Source organism: Suillus fuscotomentosus (genome assembly GCF_016647785.1).
Source record: "Suillus fuscotomentosus strain FC203 chromosome Unknown F5891scaffold_8, whole genome shotgun sequence".
Lineage (NCBI taxonomy): Eukaryota > Fungi > Basidiomycota > Agaricomycetes > Boletales > Suillaceae > Suillus > Suillus fuscotomentosus.
Genome location: NW_024539520.1, coordinates 486,048 through 506,594, shown reverse-complemented (window position 1 = coordinate 506,594; position 20,547 = coordinate 486,048). Strand labels below are relative to the sequence as shown.

The 20,547-nt window shown below is 40.2% G+C and overlaps 6 protein-coding genes across 6 annotated transcripts; 5 read left to right on the top strand and 1 right to left on the bottom strand.

The window, feature by feature from the left end:
• Window positions 1–21: 21 nt before the first annotated feature.
• On the top strand, window positions 22–724 carry F5891DRAFT_1255350 (VTC domain-containing protein; the record flags this gene model as incomplete). The annotated part of the gene is made up of 5 exons (XM_041369990.1): window positions 22–69; window positions 122–182; window positions 233–271; window positions 325–443; window positions 494–724. Coding segments are annotated over 5 exons (498 nt in total), but the record flags the coding sequence as incomplete, so codon positions are not given.
• A 1,547-nt stretch (window positions 725–2,271) lies between these two features.
• Window positions 2,272–3,115, top strand: F5891DRAFT_1255344 (CCR4-Not complex component; the record flags this gene model as incomplete). The annotated part of the gene is made up of 2 exons (XM_041369989.1): window positions 2,272–2,304; window positions 2,356–3,115. 2 exons carry the CDS (start codon window positions 2,272–2,274, stop codon window positions 2,938–2,940), a joined length of 618 nt encoding a protein of 205 aa, XP_041230566.1. The 3' UTR covers window positions 2,941–3,115.
• On the top strand, window positions 3,063–3,323 carry F5891DRAFT_944396 (CCR4-Not complex component; the record flags this gene model as incomplete). The annotated part of the gene is made up of 1 exon (XM_041374548.1): window positions 3,063–3,323. A coding segment is annotated over one exon (261 nt), but the record flags the coding sequence as incomplete, so codon positions are not given.
• Window positions 3,324–4,580: 1,257 nt separating this feature from the next.
• F5891DRAFT_1126284 (uncharacterized protein) lies at window positions 4,581–5,232 on the top strand (the record flags this gene model as incomplete). The annotated part of the gene is made up of 4 exons (XM_041364075.1): window positions 4,581–4,601; window positions 4,649–4,849; window positions 4,901–5,008; window positions 5,029–5,232. 4 exons carry the CDS (start codon window positions 4,581–4,583, stop codon window positions 5,230–5,232), a joined length of 534 nt encoding a protein of 177 aa, XP_041230564.1.
• Window positions 5,233–9,824: 4,592 nt separating this feature from the next.
• F5891DRAFT_976565 (uncharacterized protein) lies at window positions 9,825–11,223 on the bottom strand (the record flags this gene model as incomplete). Its single annotated transcript, XM_041376624.1, has 7 exons — window positions 9,825–9,973; window positions 10,146–10,263; window positions 10,313–10,328; window positions 10,359–10,495; window positions 10,544–10,556; window positions 10,673–10,696; window positions 11,192–11,223. The coding sequence occupies 7 exons, from the start codon at window positions 11,221–11,223 to the stop codon at window positions 9,825–9,827; spliced, it is 489 nt and encodes a 162-aa protein (XP_041230563.1).
• Window positions 11,224–17,744: 6,521 nt separating this feature from the next.
• F5891DRAFT_1183649 (uncharacterized protein) lies at window positions 17,745–18,202 on the top strand (the record flags this gene model as incomplete). The annotated part of the gene is made up of 2 exons (XM_041366321.1): window positions 17,745–17,800; window positions 17,857–18,202. 2 exons carry the CDS (start codon window positions 17,745–17,747, stop codon window positions 18,200–18,202), a joined length of 402 nt encoding a protein of 133 aa, XP_041230562.1.
• Between the last annotated feature and the right edge of the window lie 2,345 nt (window positions 18,203–20,547).

Genomic DNA, 20,547 nt, shown 5'->3' with positions numbered 1-20,547 from the left:
CCTGTACAGGGCGATTCAAGTGCAGGCGGGAACCAAAGCACCTTTGTACATCAGACGACAAAGTATTGGGTAATAAATATTTTTCTTATCACATTTATGTTTACTAACTAGTCAATTTTAGGTGCATCCAGATAACCTGGTTCCACTAAAACTGGCCATTTTACGACATCTACCCGTTCTCGGTTAGTGGGAGTGCATTTTGGTACTTGTTTCGATTTATCTCTCTTTATAGTCTTCAATGCCAAAAAGGAATTCGAACAGAAGGATGCTGGTACATTTTTGATTCCGAATCATCACAGGATGTATTGTTGACGCTTATTGCAGCCATTACTTTGACATACTTTGACAATGAAGATCTTGAACTTCACCTTGGTCGACTGGAGAAGACAGAGGGTGCTGAAGCTATCCATCTCCGGTGGTATGGTGATACAGATGTGAAAATGGTCAGTGTGCTTGACTTTATTTGTGGAGCTCACTGAACATCATCCCTCAGATTTTCATGGAGTGTCAGACCCACAGGGAAGACTGGACAGGTAAAAAGTCTGTCAAGGCACGTTTTCCGATCAAAGAAAATCTCATGAACACTTTTCTGCGTGGAGAATATACCATGGACACGGAGCTCCAGGCTCTAGTTGAGAAAGGCAAGAAGACACAAGCCGAAGTCAATTCCATGATTCAGCTTGCAAGCGAAGTTCAGTATCGTGTTCTTACGAAGCAGCTCCAAGGCACTTGTTCATGTTCTAGGAGGCACAGACCTTCAAGGTAACAATACCACAGAAGAACATCGGATAAGGGCGCTAGAAGCTGCCACAGCGCGTCTTAGGAACGAAGAACTAGAGCGGAGCTGCGGTACTTCTGGACCGCAGAAGCAATCTGGTTGATAGTTGAGTTAATGGTAACTACATATTTTTCAGGCTAGGGATGGTGGTTTGAATCTAATGATAATTTACTTCTGGGCTAGTATATGGGGTCAGACAATGACAGTCGTGCATTGGCGCCCAATAAATTAAAAGGTGATCAAGCATTCCTTATAGCAAACATCACTCGCATAATGTATAGACGTTGCTGACTGGGTTTGCATGTATGAATATGCACTCCTTCAGAAGCTTGGTTGAACACCTGGCGATGCAATGATGTCGTTGCTGGTATACTGTGGCAAGTGCGGCCAAGACACCGGTGTGTCTGGATTCCCCACTAGAATCAAATTCTGATTGTCAACAATATGTTCCGTAGAAGTTGCACTAGCAGCCGGTTTCTGGGTAGCCCAGTCTGTGAACGGGAGAGACAGTTGAACGAGCACAAGACAACATCATGCATGGGCACTTCTGTGGTCTTCAAGCCTTCAAGCTTCAGGACTCAGTGATTCATATGAATCATACTATCATAGTGCAGAGTCATGATTCCCGTACCTAGTAGTAGAAGAGTTTTCACGAAAAGTTTCACGGTTGTCGCCAGTCCGGGTCAGCCGCAACCTCATTGGGGTCGTGCTCCCTTGTTTCCTTGTCTTTACCGTTACAGGCTTCCAGCTTCTAGTTCGTCGCTTGTGCTGCATCTCGACCACCTTCTGCATCACTTCTTATTTTAGATCGAGAGCTTGCAGGTGACCGGTGACGGGGCAACTGTTGTGTCTGTACCCCTCATATGTTTTTTTCCGCATGTCACAGTGTATGCTAATCTTCGTTCAAGAGCAATTTGTTCACCAAATCAAGCTACTGCTCTTACATGTATTTTCCCATTATCAACCTCATTATTTATCAAGCCGAAACCAAAATATAACTCAACGACTCAGTTACTTTCCTACTCACAATCGCGACCTCCATGGGAGCATGCCGTAATCGACACATCCACACAAGCCAACATGTAAAGTTTGAATCTGAATTGTCAACCCTGTTGATACCTTCACATACTGTCTTTTCATTTCATGCCTCTATAATGCTGTCCAAAGGTGTAGTCCATACATCACTCCGATCTTTCTGCTAACATACATTTATACTTTTTGAATGTCAATACCGTTGCTGCGGAGACTATCTTGATTTCCACAGAAGCCGTTCTTCAGATTCTTCTCCAGTCTCATTAGCGACCTGCACTCCATCGCAGAACATCTAGGCTCAGCTTATTTCTCTCTGCTGATCGCCATCAGGTAAACCGTTCTCCAGTTGTTATTTTTATCATCTCTCACAGGATCGCAGTGACACTTTCAGTTCTCTGCAACCCACTTACTTTCCTGGGTTCGCATTCTCTTGGCTCTGTCTTGTTTCACATTGACTCTTCATGCCAAAACTGCTGCTATCTGAAAACTGGGAGGTGAGATTATAATTCAATATTAGAGGACCTTTTTTGACTCGATTCCATTAGGGCTGGTCTGCATTCCACAAGCTCCTTCTTTTCCTCTTTAATTTTTTGGCTCCGTTCTTAAAAGAGGCTGATCTCCAACTTGCATCTCATGATCTGTATCACGGCTCCCTCCAACTCCTCCTCATCCTTCTTCATGATTTCCCAGAATTCCTTAGCGAATACTACTTCGGTCTCTGCGATGCCATCCCTCCATGTTGCATCCAGCTTCGCAATATCATCCTCAGCATGTTCCCTATGTCTATCATCCTTCCTGACCCCCATCTATGCAACATCAAATTTGACTTGATTCCTGAAATGGGACCGATACCACCCATTCTATCAGACTTTGCCTCAGGTCTCAAAAGCGCTGATCTCTGCAACAACCTCAATCAATACCTCCTTAATCGTGGAACCCCTTCATTCCTTACAACACTCAAAGATCGCTTGAGGCTGCCCAGCGTGCCAGAGAGTTCAACCAAATCGTACAACCTGTCATTGATAAACTCCCTTGTCATGTACATTGGAGTATCGTCAGTTGCTCAGGCCAAGGCGAGGAGTGGCTTGTCTGTATTTGTCGCGAGCAACCCTGGCGTTGTTGCTTTATAGTATCTTGCTGCTAATTTAGATGTTCAAGGCGAGTCCAACGAATCTACTAGTTCATATGACATAGATTGACGCGTTATTTAGGACAACACCACCTCTTGAGCTCTATGGTTCTCCACCTGTGATATCCCAATGCCCATACCCACTGGTTCAGCTCTTTGCTTCTCCATCTCTTTGTGGAAGTGAAGGACAATCGCTTTCGTGAAGTAATGACTCGTGTCCTTCTGGAGCGCTTCATTGTTCATCATCCTCATCCCTGGGGTGCTTTGGTCACTTTCATTGAGTTGCTCCACAATTTGAAGTATGAATTCTGGAACAAGGAGTTCATTCGTGTCACACCTGAAGTTACCATGTTGCTTGAGAGCGTAAGACATCCTGCTGTTTAGTTGAAACCTTCACGCAACAGACATTGCAGGTCGCGAGGTCCATCTATCAACCATAGATTCATTTTGCCTTTATTCCTACTATCTGTCGTGCATATCTGTTTCTCCTCGTTCTCTAACTGCACTCACCGTATTGTAACAACCTTTCACCATTTTCAAGTGTTGAACAAGGTGTAACGTGAACTTTTATTATAGCAAACCTCCTGCACAACCTTGTCGACACACCTCTGGCTTGTTGATGTTTATATAGCCCTTTAAAATTCCCTTACATTTACAATACTATGTACCAGCACCCCTCATTCGACCATGCCAATCTTTCACCTCAGCAAGTTGTGAAACTCATGTCAAATCTTCTTTCCGAGTCCGCCTCCGAGACCCTAATCCTGGATCCCACGCAGCATCAAGTGCTCATTGCTGCTACACAGGCAAAGTATGGGCCCAAAATTGTTGCTCCTATCCTGCAGCACATTTTTTCAATGTTAAGGTCAGGACAATGTGTTTACCACTTCAGTCAACTATTAACCCGAACCCTTCTGCACAGCTTGCCTCCTGGGACTTCCCTGGTTCAGACACTGATTCAGCTGGGTCCTGATATTACCAGCGATCCAGATACTGTCTGTGCTCTGCTTCAACGATTTGGGATTTCAGAAGCTAATCCTCCTCGAGACCCTCAATTGGTGGAGATTATGTCCAATTTGGCTCAATTGGCCGTGGAGGGTACAACTTTATGTGATGTCGGAGCTTTGGTCAGGGCGTTAAGCAGCTTTGTAAGGGTCACTTTGATTGAGATTTGCATTTACTGATGTGCGTGATTAGCACACTATCTTGAATTGGGCGAATGTCATTAAGGCATTTGATCTACCTGACCGTCATGGGGTGGATACTGCTACCTTAAAGCTTCTGATCGCCATTCTGCTCAACTGCCCACGTGACGCTGATCCTCATGCTGTGATTGGTTTCTGGGGGACATGGTCCAACTCATTATATCAACTAAAACTTCTTGATGTGTTGCTCTCATTACCTGCGGATACTTTCAATTTTGTGTCTTTGCCAGGCAGGAGGATCATTACAGTGGATGACATCGCAATTGCAAGCCCCACAACCAAGTCCCTTGCAGCTAATGTACAGAGTCACACTTGGAATTCATTGGATGTCTTCGAGGTTCTCATACGACTTGTGGACTCGGACAGCGCCGACATTCGCTCATGTGTTAGGGATATGCTCGACAAGGCACTAAAGATAAGCGCTGAACTGGTACAAATGGGTCTATTGCAAGTGCCAGTAAGTTATTCTTCTATCTTTACATCCTTCTTTTAAATAGCGTCAAGGATGCGAACTGGAACAAAATATGCGTGGAATACTCTTGGAAACTTCTAGCCATGTTCCTTGCCGGACATCCTAACCACCAGCTGGTCTTCATGTGTCTGTGGCAGATCGAACCGACCTATCTGACTGATGCCTTCTGCGACTTCTATGAGGAAAATCCTCTCAATATCTTGAGGATCCTGGACGTAGCTCAGGACCTCAAGGTAAGCCAAAGTGAGCCTCAAGGTGCTCATGATGACTATAAATGGGATCAGATTCTGGAGAGCTTGCTCGATGTTCGGCTCTTTACATTTGCCCTGGATGTCGCTTCGCTGGCATCACACCGAGAGTACCTGAACCTCGACAAGTGGTTGGCTGATAACGTCAACCAACATGGACAGAGTTTCTACGCGCTATGGTTGCATTTTTGGAAGTCAAAATAGAGAGCGAGAAGGTGGCAAGAATGTCAGACCCCACCATCAACAGTCGTACGCTGTCCCTAAATCCCAACACTATCGCCATATTCCTACGGGGACTTAGTCAGACTATTGGAATAATTCGGGACTTAGTCAGACTAACTCGAGACTTTGTCCCCGAGTTAGTCTGACTAAGTCTCAAGTTAGTTAGACAGTCTCACATTAGTCCTGATTAGTCTGACTAAGTCACAAATTATTCCAATAGTCTGACTAAGTCTCAAGTTAGTCTGACAAAGCCTCAAGTTCATCTGACTAAGTCTCGAGTTAGTCAGACACATCCCACGTTAGTCAGACAAAGTCTCAAGTTAGTTTGACTGAGTCCCGAATTATTCCAATAGTCTGACTAAGTCCCGTGTGAGTCTGACTAAGTCCCCAGTCAGTCTGACTAAGTCCCGCATTAGTCTGAGAAAGTCTCGAGTTAGTCTGAGAAAGTCCCGAGTTAGTCCTGATTAGTTTGACTATGTCCTGAATTATTCCAATAGTCTGACAAAGTTTTGAGTTAGTCTGGCGATTGACAATTGGTGAATGGCGAATGGCAATTGGCCATTCGAGTACTCATGTCATATAACATTCAAAATTTCTCCATTTCAATGGTTTCAACTTTTTTCACATGGACAAATTTTGAATACATTGGAATATTCTGTTCCCAATTTGTTTCTTATTTTTCTGTTGAAAACATCTTATGCTTATTGTGACAGCTGGTCACAATGTTGTTCTGATTTTTCTGCCAGACAAACACTGGAGACATTGAAATGGTTGTGGAGTCTTAATTTTTTCTGCTCTTTTCCACCAGACAAATTCCAACCTAAATTTGTGTGTTTCCATTCAATTTTTCTCAAACACACTTTTGAGACACATCATAACCCGTGTTGCTTCCAATTTGTCCAGAATTTTGTTTGGCCACATGTGAACATTATTTTACAATTTTAATGTGAGATATAATGAGAAAATTGAGATAATAAAATTTTGATTTATTCATGATTTGTGTGAGAGGTAAGTTGGAAAACCATTATAACTTTGTGTCATAACTTTTGGACAGATTAAATTAGGGATAAATTTTGCCCTTTTCTTTCAAAAAGTTTCCTGTTTTTCCAGCAGAAAAGATAGATCCCACACCCAGTGAAGCTCAACAATGACATATACATGCATATGCTGCCAGGATATCTGAACCCAGGAGAGGAAGGAAAAGTTCTAAAGCTCTTGCATAGCTTGTATGGACTAAAACGAGCTGGATTTGAATGGTCAGAAGAGTTAGAAAGGTTCTTTCTCAAAGCTGGATTCATATGCTCACAAATTGATTGAGCAGTGTACTTCAAATAAATCAAGGACGAGCACAATGTTATAACCACGTCCATTGATGACATGGCAGGCACCTTGAAGCACCTTGAACACATTGAGAAATTCACACATCAGCTCCGCAAACACTTCAAAATTATGGATCTGGGAGAACTTACCTGGTTGCTTAGGCTCAAGATTGAGTGCAATAGATCAGTGTGGACCATAACATTGTTGCAAGAAGCATACATTAACACTATAATTACAAGGTTCAGGATGAAGGTTGTGAAAATGTTGCAGACACCAATGGAAATGGGAATAGTTCTAACAAAGGAGACAACAGATCATTCACCAGACACCGAATCTGAAATATCCAAAGAACACGTGCTGTATCAACAGGCTATCGGATCACTAATGTATGCAGCAACATGCACACATCCCGATATAGCCTTCGCTGTCTTGATACTCTTGCAATTCATGTGAGAACTGTTACAATAATATTTAAACCCCTATTCATTTTGTCTATCTCTCGTCAAGGGGGCTGTCCACATTATGTTTGCCATCACTTATCTCCTATCTCTCATCAAGCAGGCTGCATTACAATATGTTACATGAGTCCCCTCTGCCACCCCTGCCCTCTGCTTCCTGCACAGCTATAGATAACACCCTGGTCTGAGCAGACCTTGATGATGGATGATAGAAGAAGATAAGCAACAAGTGCCAGCTTAGGTAAGTGGTCTGAACTGCATATAACGACATAGATCTAGAAGACCTATTTATGTTATCGAAGATAGAAGGCAACCCTCATGTTGTCTCATGGTCATTAGTTTCTGTTGATACTGATCACAAAAGTTTAATACGAGCCTCACTTGCAATCAACAAAAAGAAACAATACCCCATACCTTATCAGTATCTGGTCTTGTGAGGAGGCTCTGATAAGCTCAACTTAGATAAAGTGGAGCTGTCCTCTGAGTCACTGGATATACTCTCAGACTTGGTATGATCATGGTATGCTGAGCTAGATAAAAAAGTGGCCTTCTCCTTCTCTTTTGATTTCATCCATCCTTGCAACACTGACAGTGGGATGCTTTGATGAGTGACTAAGAAGGCAGGAATTGGCATTAATACTTACTTTCATAGTGGTTTTGATATCTGTCTATTGTCAAATATGTTTCCAAGGCGGCAAGACAGACTAACCAATTTGCTATTGAGTTGGCTGTGTCTTGCATGGAGGATGATAGAAGACAAGGCCAGCTTATAGCTACATTACAACTCGCATTAATTAAGTATTCTAACACCTGCTGGAGCTGGTTTCATCTTCTACTATCCTCTATGATAGCTAAATCGATGGCAAATTAGGCAAGAGAACTTTTGTACAGTCCAAAGCTTCCTGTCTCTCTGATTAGATTGAGGAAGATATGAAGTTGGGATGTGTGGGACCCTTATATGGTGACATTTATAGACACCATGTTGTAGTGAAGACTCTATTTTGCTTGTAAATGTCAGTCTTTTACACTTTGTTTGTGTTATTAGGAACTTGGTCTGAGTGTTATTGAGTCCTATTAATGTGAAACCCCTGGCATGCTACCGCACTCAATGATTGATTTTTTCAGTCTTCATGTGACTTGTTTGACTTCATATGAAACTTGATGTAGAGGTTATTGACTAATCTGAATGAGATGACAATGCTAATTTGATCCAAAAAAAATTAGATTTGAGAGTCATGCTACCCCCTCCCCCTACCTACTTCACCAAGAGGCATGATTTCATATTAATAATAATGTAAAAATAATGTAACCAGTGTTTAAGGATCATACAAATAGATTGGACATAGTTTCAGAGTGTTCTCAACCAATATGGAATGTGATACATATGTGAGTTTGCCTGATACCCCCCCCTTAAAGATCAATTTTTCTAGGCTTCACATGTCTTGCCAGGACTCCAAAATTATTTTTCCTGAAGGCTCTTGATACCTCTCAACATAATGGTAGAGCCAGTTTTGTCAGGAAAAATCAGGTTGTTGAGATATACAGGGTCCCCCTTCCTTCCAAAACTCATATATCTTGATATTATGTAAATACTGGTATCTAAAAAGATGTTCCTACTGTTTTATGATCATATAAATTGATTGAAAATGGTCCCAGAGTGATTTGAGTTCATCCTGATTAAAATATGTGAGTTTTCCTTATACTCCTCTCAAAGATCAATTTTTCTAGGCTTCCCATGACTTACTTGTCCTCTAGAAGCATTTTTCCAGAGTACTCTCAATGTCCTTATATATGAAGGTAAAGCCTGCTTTGTCGAGAAAAATCAGGTTATTAAGATATAAAAGGTCCTCCTCCTCCCTCCTATGTCATATATCTTACTACAGTCACTTTTAACTCAAAACCAATACTGTAAATGATGGTCCCAGTATTTTCAGGATGTAGGAATAGACTGATAATGGTCCCAGGGTTCCTGGAGATTGACACTAGCCTAAGAAGAGAAAAAAGTTTTGAACTTTGAAACCTATTTCTGTTTTTACCATATATGTTCATATAGGGCCCACCCCTTATCATTGAGTAACACCTGCTAGTCATAGCCTATACATCGCAACACCACTATTCTATATAATATTGTATTATATAAAATATATACTGATTTATGTGCAATGGGCATTTTATACATATTGGATAATAGCTGAATATGAGCCTAGTGTAAGGCTGAGTGCTACACCGGTCCTCATTTTCCTTGTTGCATTAATCAGTAGCGACTCTCCTCTTTTTCATAGTAAGTTGTCCATCTAGGCCATTACTTTGCACTTACACCCAGTCATGCCTGAAACAAATTACTTACAAGTACTACCACAATACATATACAGTACTTTTTAAAAATAAGTACTCTTCAACTCAAAATTTCAACATAACAACTCTTGCTGTTGTTATCCCGGAAAATGGAAAGCACTCATAGTTTCTTATCATTTTTCTGTGTCATTGTGTAATGCTATAATTTCTATATGTTATGTAGTTGGATTGTGATGTGTATTTTTCCTATTTCTAACACTATTGGCACTATTTGTCATATGAGGTCTGATGAATATGCTTTCAAGCTACCATATTGGGAATTGCACATTTTTGAGATATTGAGAAATGCCCATTTCTGTGCCCTCTGACTAGCTGTAACCTTGCTGTAACCAATACATAGTTACAAATTTATCCTTAGAATACCCTAAAGTCTATGTGCTACATAGTATACACCTATTTTGCACATCCATTAATCAGATTCAATGTATTAGTAATCTCAATTGTGCAGCTACTACCAAATATATGTCCATGTGATGGTTGTGCACAATAGAGGATGTCATTTTAATCTTGGTGAAGAGATTGAAGTCTTACAGTGAGTGCATCATGATGCAAGTAAGGAACGGAAAGTTCTCCAAGACAACAGTAATCATCAGTGATCATCTTCATCACAACCATGTACCAGCCACCTGGTAGGCATTCAAAGCTGTAAAGTACTTGAGTGAAGCCGCTAGAAGTACATTGTTGATCTTTCTGTATGCCTTTGAATTCAGAAGGTTTCCCCTAAATGGAAGGAGCATTTTGAGGAAATTTTTGGCTGTACTCCAAACGAAGTTGCTACATCCTGTTCAGGAGTGTAGAAGGTGATAGTTGCAAATGAGTATGGGAGCTATCTGGGAGGCAGTGTCAGCCCATCTGCCAAGTCAGAGTGATATCACCAGGTAGCTTACTAGCAGGTAGTGGTTAGATAACAATATGCAGGTCCTCACATTGAGGAGAACTGTTAAAAACCTTGAGCATTCCATCTATGGGTGACAATGACTTCTCGTGATCTAGTTCAAGGCTCTCAAGAGTATGCTTGAGTGGGTCATTAAAAGACAGGTTAACCTTCCAAAGTCTCAGCATAAGATCAGATTACAAGTACCAGATCACTCACCTTCCATAGCTTGAGACTGTCAGCATTAACATGGTCAAAATATCACTTCTTCTTATCTTTAATCAAATCTTTAAGGTCACCAACAGTCCACATCTGTGCAATGTTAATTGGAACAATATGGCTTGGGTCATCGCCTAAAATAATGCAGTTGAGGTAGAGTAGTTCAAAAGACACTAAATCAGACTGTAATCAGTAAGGAGGAAAGGGTGGCAATATCAAAAGACAACTCACTGGTAGGTAGGGCCTAGATAACAATATGCAGATATTCATCCTTAGATATATCATTTTGAATTGATTTTACAGGCTACATAACTATAATATCACCCCACACCTCCAGATTATAGACATTTTGTGACATACTTCTTACTCATATAATGTAAGTACCTGAGACAATGTGTTATGACACAAGAAATATGCAACTATAACATTGTGGACTGCCACACAGTATCTATCTTTAGATAGCTCAGATTTAATGTTGCCTGACATGTCATATGCAGGGGAAAACAATGGTATATAATGTGGATATCAATGATCATATCATTGCTGATAGTAATCTGCTGCTGAGAGAACACAGTGTAAGATCAGAATGAATGTAGGGTAGAAAGAGATAAGAGTAAATGAATCTCAATGTTGTCATCACTGTTTAAGTATTGGATCATGTATGGAGGACTTTGGTGAATGAACAGCAGTGTGTGTATGGGACACTGCTTGTGGGAAATTGAAATTGAGTCGATGAAGTGTTAGGGTAAAGAAAACCTGGAACCAACACTCATCGCTGCTATGATTTTAATTTCTACCCCAGCCAGTCCTCAGATGAATACAGCAGACTCTTCAAGAAATAGAAGAAATATTAAGTCTGGGTGTGCTTCCAACACTCACCCCACATCATCTGGATTATCTGAACTGGCCATGGTTTATATGCTGGTCTGTATTACAGTAGGTTTAGGTGGAAACCTCTGATAATACTGCTAACACACTTATATAGTAGGAGCCCGGGTCTTATATGAGTTCCAGTTGCCTGTGATAGACTCTCAGCCAGAATTTTGAGCCTAATGAGAAGTACAGATGGAATCTCCTCCAGTGATGAAATAGGACATGAGACCTAATGTGATTGCTGAAAGCTTTCTTTGATTGATCTGAGTATACTTTATGTGTCCCGTGTGAGTGATTTAATGGATCTTTTGGCATTATCCTATTTATATTACTAACAGATGTTGGGAAATCCTATCAGCATTGAAGTCCTAACATAATCATTTCAACTAGCCAATCACTGCTTAGTACAACTCTAGTGACTTACTGTCTGGAGGGGCATGTGGTCTGTGCGTATTGCTTGCTACAATCAGCCTTGTACAAGGCTTTGACATGTGTCTAATCTGTCAGACAAAGTCTTCAGTTCTGTGAAATTGACCTTTCATCTATTTGAGGCAGATATAGGATGCTGTGGTGTTCTTGATGGAAGCAATTACCCAGGAGTTGAGGTCTTATGCTTGTGAACGCATATGAGATAATTGGAAACTTTGATCTAGGTGATCTCCATGCTCACTTGATATCATTGTCATGTAGGGATTCTTCTGACCGGTAGCATAGCATAGATTTAACCATTTTGCATAAAATTTGGCAAGTCCAACAGCAAGTAGACTTTGTGCACATGGATTGTGTTGTCACATGGGCCTGTGACCAGTTAGGAGGCTCAGCCCAGCCTCTATCCACAATTGGAGCCTCAGCCTTGCCTTCATCTATAATTAGAGCTTTATCTCAGCTTCCCATGTGAGAGGATATCCCAAGTTTATGTGGTGTTTAACTTATCCATGGCCAACTTAGCGTGCTTGATTAGCTGCTTCTTATCTGGAGGCAACCTTCTATCCAGTAGTCTTTGACCATCCATGCTGTTATTCTATCCCTTGATAGTCTACGGAATTTTGGAGCCTTAAGCTTGCTTACTCTTATCATATTTGAGGGTCATTGAGTTTGTTAAATAAACGTGCTATGCCTTATGTCGGGCAGGTACCATTCAGGCTCCATATGCAAGATACAACACTGTTGTTACCTTTGACCCAACTCACCCTACTTTTATCTACTTTACCAGGTACTTTGGATCTCATATCCCCGTCTGACCTATTTGTTAACAACTCCATGATCTAGTTAATACCACCTGGGCAAACTCACAAGTCTGGACACAATTCAGTGCACAACTAAGTATGTGCTCAAGATACACCCACTGCTTGAGACATATTCTAAAGTAGTATGAGTATCACCTTTTCTATATTCAACCAATAAAATGATCTGATGGTACTGTTCAGAAGCTCAGAATTTTGGCCTGAGCAAGGTACATTAGGGTCAGTCCAAAGTTCACACTAGTTTTCCTGCCAATCTATATTCTGGTATATCAGTCCAAAGTTCATAAGAGTCAGTCCATCATCCAAGTAGCAAGTCAGTCCAAAGGTCAATCACTTGAATATTTTCAAAGATCACCCAGGCCGTAGTCAGAAAAACATTAAAAAATTGATGGTATCCTTAACATTGCATACAATAAAGTCAACACTAGAATACTGTAAATAGTTTTAAGCAGATCATAAGTTCTTTTCAGTCAAAATCCAAAATCCAATACCTGCAGTTAAACCCAAAGGGAGACATTCTTGGGAGAGTGCCTTCTTGAGGTATCTCCTGAGACCTTAATTCTTATGCCTTTTCTTCAGCTTTCTGTCTATATCATTGCGCTGTCTCATATCCAGTGGGACATCCTTGGGAGGATGCCTCCTTAAGGTATATCCTGAGACCTTGATTCTTGATCTTTTTCTTCAACTCTTTTGTTCATGTCACCATGTTGCCACCAGAAAGGTGGGACACCTTTGGGAAGGAGTGCCTCCCTGATATCTTTCATTATTGTCTGCAAAGTTATATTCCATGTAAGTTCAGAGCATTCCCATAAATATAAAATGATATCTACATAAATGTAGTCCATCTTGCTTCATACTGCTATATACCACTTCCTAATTCTTCGCCACTTAAGTCCACCCTTATTTCATCGCATCCACCCCTCCCTTGCTCACTATTAATAGCAAACATCTTTGACCTAGTTAATTTCAATGATTTCTTGGTCTAAAACACAGTCAACATATTATTTTTGAGGGCTGAAATTTATACACAATGTGTTCCATTGACCATTACATTAGCCCACCTGTCTTCACAGTTTACTAGCATCCTGGACCAAACCCTTGTGGCTTTTTGACATAAATAGCACTCCAGGTATCTACTATGTTATACAGATCATTTACTATTCACCACAATGACTCAATGTCTAATATCTTTTGTATTGCTAAATCAATAGCAATACTTGAACTAATGGTCATGGTTCACCAGGCTAGTGGGACAAGTCAGGCCAAAACTTATAAGTAAGTTAGTGTGGCTGACAACAATCAGACACAATGACAAATCAAAAGTCCTAGTCAAATAAGATGGATCACAATGGCTTCTGAAGTCTCACACCCTGCATTTTACCATCCTTTATCACATCCATGGAAGAATGTCTCATCCAGCATGTCTAGAAAACAAAGAGGTCAGACAAAATTAAACAACTTTTTCAATCTGCCTGGAGATATCAGTTACAAGAAGACAAACTTATCATTCAACTTTTTAGAAATATATGAGATCCTCCAGCATGTTGTGGATTTATACTAAGGTTGAATTGCTGCCTTGATAATACAGTGATTCTGGCATTCAGATTTGGTAATATGAAAATGTGTGAACCACCTAATTCTATTTAGAAAGATACAACTAGAAGGGTGAAGTATGGGCAGACAATGATTTGGTGCTGTTCAACTGAAGGTCTTAAATTCCTGGTATTTTCCTCCTAAGCTGATTGGTGTACCACAAAATATTCATCACCACATGCATGTGGGTGTTATATGACCCAGTAATCTAAAACTCAGCTGTCACTATGGCCTCATTGTCACTCTGTCCTGGAAATCTGTCCAACTCTGATCTCCCATTTGCTCCCACTGTGATATCTCAGAGGTGTATTCTTCTATAGACCCATTGGCCATAATCTGAGGGGTCAACACATCTTCCCAGAGTATTTTGGGAAGTATAGTCACCTCATGGAGTGCGAATGTAGCATTTTCATTCTATCAGATAACAGTCCAGGTCCAGACCCTGAGACATTTGGCGATGCAAGCTGACCTTACTGTAGTGGTTCAGAGGAAATAAAATACTGGAATAATATTGCCCACCTGTGATCCCCACCTAGATGATGCCATGGACTTGATGGACTTTGCTTTGTCCTTTCTCTTGTGTTTCTTGTGGTTTGGAAATTAATTAGAGGGCTGCTGAGAGCTAGGATTTTTGGGATCAGACTGTATCCAGAGGCTTATTGAGTAAATAGAAGCACAAACACATCATTTTGTTACATGTGGGCATTTCCTGGTGCAGATCATTGTCTGTAGGTTGGTCATCATCCATAGGCTGGTCATCATCCATAGGATGGCCATCATTAGTGGAGGAATAGAATTTGTCCTAGACCTCATCAAAAAAGGCCTTGTGCAGATGATGCAAATACATGGACACTCCATGAAAATTTTCTCTGGTCTGGTCATCAAAGTGTTCGCCAACTGACAAGTATTACAATGCATACATTGCATGTTGCAAAAATCAGCAGTGCAGTTTGGAGGAAGCTAGAATGTAAATGATGTGATAGTATGAGCATAACACTAGAAAATTATCCATTGATTGATTGTAGGCTCTGTAGTGATAGAATTCTGGGTGTTATTCTCTGGGCATCACACACTGCAAGCATTTTCCCATTTTCCTCCACCAAACATCCAAAAAACATTGATTGAGAAGATTGAAATTTCCCCTCATTTTTCCTATCAAAACATTGAAAAAAAGTAATTCATGTTTCACTAATGTTTTGTGTATGGGACATGATGCAAAAATCAACCATGTTCCTTCAAGAGTAATGCTGTATTTCTTATCTATTATCTTTGAAATAAGAGCTTGAAATAATATTAATTTTCTTCTCTGTGTTCTTCAAATATTCTGTGTATATTTGAAAAATACAGACAAGAAAATTAACATTATTTTAAGCTGTTATTTCAAAGACAATACATACAAAATACAGCATTATCCTTGAAGTATCATGATTAATTTTTGCATCATGTCCCACACACAGAACATTATTGTAACATAAATTACTTTTTTTAATGTTTTGACAGGAAAAATGAGGGGAAATTTCTATCTTCTTAATCAATGTTTTTTGGATGTTTGGTGGAGGAAAATGGGAAAATGCCTGCAGTGACACCCGCTTTCTTCCAGTAATCATTGAGGTCTATAATATTGACAGAAGAAATCAATGGCTGCATCATACTTTGGAGGAAGGCTTGATTGGTCTAGTGTTATTCAGAGAGAATTGCTTTAACCACCTGAAATGACTATGGTCTGGTGACAGATTCAATGGATCTACTTGTTCCAGTAAGAAAACATGACAGTTGCAGTCACCACCTTTATGCTTGAGAATCCAGCCTTCAAAGAATTGTGAGAAATCAGTGCAAGAAAGGCATGTGGTCAGGGGTCTTGGGGAGTTGACCATCCTGGATGCAATTTGGTCAAGGTCGATAATTACATTGAATTTCATGGAAACACATAGTATCTTTTTAGATGGAGGCCATACTGGCACAATTGACTCCAGCATCTGTAGGCAGGATAGGTAGTTCTGCAGCCAAGTCAGGCTGTCTAAACCACCCACTTGCTCACGTATTCTGATTTTCAATAATTTAAATATGGTAACCAGACATCAACCACTTGCCTGGGATCCACCATAAGGTCTAGACTACCTCAGATGGAGTGATATTGTTGAAATGTATGTCTAAAGTTAGGATTTGATGAGATCAATATATCTCAAAAGATTTCAAACTTCATAAAATCCACGACCATTCCTCTGTGTCAGATTCTAAGCCAAAATAATAGCTTATTGATTACCGGAATCAGTCTAGAAACACTAACAGCCTTCAACATCCAAACCTTTTCATAAAGCCTTACTGGAACAAAGCCCAGTCACTTTGTATCCAGATGGCCGGATTGTTCATGAAAGACAAAGCTGCAAAGTATTGGACTGTCTAGGAGGTCAGCAGCTAAGGGGGCAGGATAGTCATAGATCACTCAGTCAATACATCTATAAGAATCCTGTGCCAAAGAATGTGAGAACTGAGGATCAATACCACCAACATCCAGTAAGACATTACCAGAGCTAAAGGCTGGGTTATACTTGATGAATGTGGTATTTTCAGTATATAGATCAGTGCCAGGCCAGTCACAGCATCACCAATATGGTTGCTTCAATATTATGTTAACATAGTTGCCATTATGTCATAATGCTTAAAGTACAGCACTCAGGAAAATTGACCCAATTACATTCACCTATTCTACATAACACTAACCATTCAGGTATTCAAAGGCTATTCGATAAGAGCTGAGCTCCAATGAACTCCTGATAAGTTTGGTCAACAAGGTATGCTTAGATCCCATTGGAGACAGCAGTCGCAATTATTGAACTCTTGTATCTTGCCAACAGGAATACAGATCAGATAGATCATTGTATATACACAATATAGACTCTAGAATATATGCAATCATCACTAATAGTACAAGATGTTGTTGAGCTTTTTTCAAGTCCAGTAACCTAAAAAAGTGCCTGCCAGCTGTCATGGAGTGGAGAGCCACCAGAGAGTATTAAAAAGTGATGATAAAAGGACCTTTGGAGAGACTGGAGGAAGATATGTTGTCATCTATATATTCTTGTTAGCATCCACATGCACATCATAGGTGTGTCAAGAAGTGGTTTTGTGTGACATTCCTGCCTGGCCATTTAACTTAGACTCTCATATACTATATCATGATCAAAAAAGAATATAGTAGGCTATTATATGATTTATAGTATTCTTTGTTATTCTAGCATTTTTAAACAGTGATTTTTGAAATGTGTGGTGCATGATAGGGCTGTTTAGATTTGGTGTGTCAACCAGTGGTTGTACACTATATAGTATGCAATTTATGTATTAACTGTCTGCCAGAAGACTACTCAAAAGATTAGTAAAAGGTGACCTTGGATTCAACCACTCAAACACCAACTCATGGTCTACTTCTGCCACTTGATAGTTATGTAACTTATAGTTAATCCGCAGCCCATACTTAATGCAGAATCAAACCACTGCACCCTCCCAAACCAAAGCTGCATAAACCAAAAGAACTTAACACCAATTCAGGAAACAGGACCCTGCTGAAGCCGAGTGACTTAGGTTACAACAGAACAAGCACAAACAAATATTGTATGTGAGACAGAAGCTTGCACAATAGGAGCTCCAACAGCTGCGCCTCCATGCGGTAACACTAAATACTGATCCATCACACTCTCAGGGTGCATCAGGGTTTTTATCTGGAAATGCCACTGGCGGTGAAGAACCTTCTGCCAAGAGATACTGGGCTACAATATGCAATGTAGGTCCTCTACATCTGATGCTAAGGTCTTCATCCGATGTCTCACTTGACACCAGTGGTCCCCCTAACATTTACGAGGGTCAAAGTATTGCAGGTCCATCTGACCTTACTCCTGATCATGTAATCCTCCTGGTTAATCCTCCAGCACAATCACATCTGTTCAGTCATATCTCTGTGGCCACAGATCTTCTCCCTTTAACCTATAATGTGGCGGTCATAATAGAATTTCCCTACACTGACCTATTCCACTCTCAAAACAATCCCACAGTCCCTTCAACCCTTTTGATACCACCAATCAATGTTAAGGATGTTGCAACTGATATCATTGGTGTTAAAGTATTAGTATATTTGGAGACTGTAAAATGGTCTAATAGATTCACCACTGTACTGCCATGTATCTAGAAGGATGGCTCAAATATATGCTAAGAAGATGTAGATACTGTATAGTATTTTTCTGAACTTCCAGAATCCAATCCAGAGCGGTCATCATACATCATTCACATACGTCACTCTAATTAGATATCCTGACCAGCACAGTTGTGCAATATTATCTCTAAGACACTTTGTGAAGGCAAATGCATCATTATTTGAGTGGTATAAACACCTCAGGCAGCACCACTTAATTTAGACTACTTGGAAGATCAGGAGTTCTTCCAGTTTATGTGTATATCTATACATAGTCAGTCTTTTTCACTGCAGGCATTTTCCCATTCTTCTCTACCAAACATCCAAAAAACATTGATTGAGAAGATAGAAATTTCCCCTCATTTTTTCTATCAAAACATTGAAAAAAGTAATTTATTTTTTCACTGTGTGGAACATTATGCAAAAATTGGTCATGTTCCTTTAAGGATAATGTTGTATTTTCCATGTATTGTCTTTGAAATAATAGCTTAAAATAATGTTAATTTTCTTCTCTGTGTTTTTCAAATATACACAGAATATTTTTTTGTGGAAAATCATCTTTTTTCTCTTCATGAACTCTTTAAACTTTAGTTTCCTGTAGGCAACTTGATCATGGCATAGTGCATGGATGAAATCAGACTATGACTTATTTTCCACCATGATTCTGACAGAGAAGTCACCTTTATGCAATTGGTACTGGGCAAAAAAAATGGATTCCGGCCTTCCTCAGAAATCCAAATGTTTCTTGCACTAAATCCACCAAACATTCCCTACTGCTGACAAACCTTTTGGCCAACTGAACAGAAAATGAGGCTAATTGGTACATGGAGGTGGTCACTCTTCAAGAGGGGGATTTATTGTGAGTTGATCAGATTGTATGCCTGTACTATCAGCATTAAGGGCTCACTCTACCAGTATATAATCACTTGGACAATATCATGCAGTGTATACACCTACAGAGTCATTCACCAAAGGAGCCCGCTGTCTGAACCTGGAATTTTTGCATCACAGTGAGCTATCTTGTTATATTGATGCAAAGAACGGACATTTCCTCACAAATCAAGTTCATGCACACTTCCTGGAAATACTAGAGCGAATAGTGATTTATCTGCTGCGTGCATCTTGCTGCACCAGTAAGTGATGCACTGTGATATTTCATGTGTCAATCGTCTCACTACTATCACCAGAATTATTTACCAGGCCTCTCATTGCTCTATGCACCATGGTCATATATTCTCATAAATATGTAGCTGTTGGCACCAACAAGAAGAAAATGCTAAGGAACACTACCAAACCTGCACTCACAATTTCCAGAGTGATCATGAAATATATCTGGAAGGATATAGTAATGGAAATTTCGGTCTATTGGTTTGGCTTGGATAAACACTGGAAATTTCAGAGTCTAATGCATCTGGGAGACCTTATTGACAGAAAAGAACTTGTGATCTGCTTAAAACTGTTTACAGAATTCTAGTTGTGACCCTATTTTATGCAATGTTAAGGATACCCATGATGGCCCAGAGGAGACGATGCTAAATTGAATCATTTTTGTATAAAATATCCACATGATAACCCAGAAGTCAGGGTTTGTTCTAAAATCTCTAAATGACAACCATAAATCATCTATATGGCTTCTCAAAACTCTAATTCATTCTCCAAAGTCACCCACATGGCTTCTCAGAACTCTATTCTTGGCACAATCTCGTAGTTGGGGAGTCAGGCGGTTTTCGCACTGCCTTGTTACTTTAACAACTTCTCAAACTTCTCAGTTGGCCCCTGTCTCTGGATATCTGGTTATACCCATAACTGGCTGTACTTAATTTCCATCACTTCTTCATTTCCATCTTCATTTAAATTCTTCCGATAGACTAGTATTAAGTGTTCCATATGCTCTGTCCATAGCCTCACATAGCCTTGCACTGCACTGACTGATTCTCCGTTAAGTCCTCAGTAGTATATAAACCCTGTAGATTCTCTGTGGTTCCTTAGTTCGAATATTATCTTAGACTCTGCTCATTCCCTCCTCTGTCCAACTTGAGTCACTCCTCTCATCATCCTCCATCAATCTTAAGATCAACTCCTATAAACTTCTCACCTTCACCTCTACCTCTGGTAGTCCTCCACTGTTTTCTTTCTAGTTCGGACATCGTCCGGATAGTCTTATCGCTTGTTCCCGAACATCCACCAGAATTCCTGTGCATTGGACATCATCTAACACCTTCGGAAGTTAGGGGCACATACTCGGGTAAGAGGCACAGCGCATGAGCTGAAGCCAAGCCCTTTGGATCCAACCCTTGAGCATGTTTTTAATAAGTTGAGCTTGTAACTTAGATCTGAGCAGC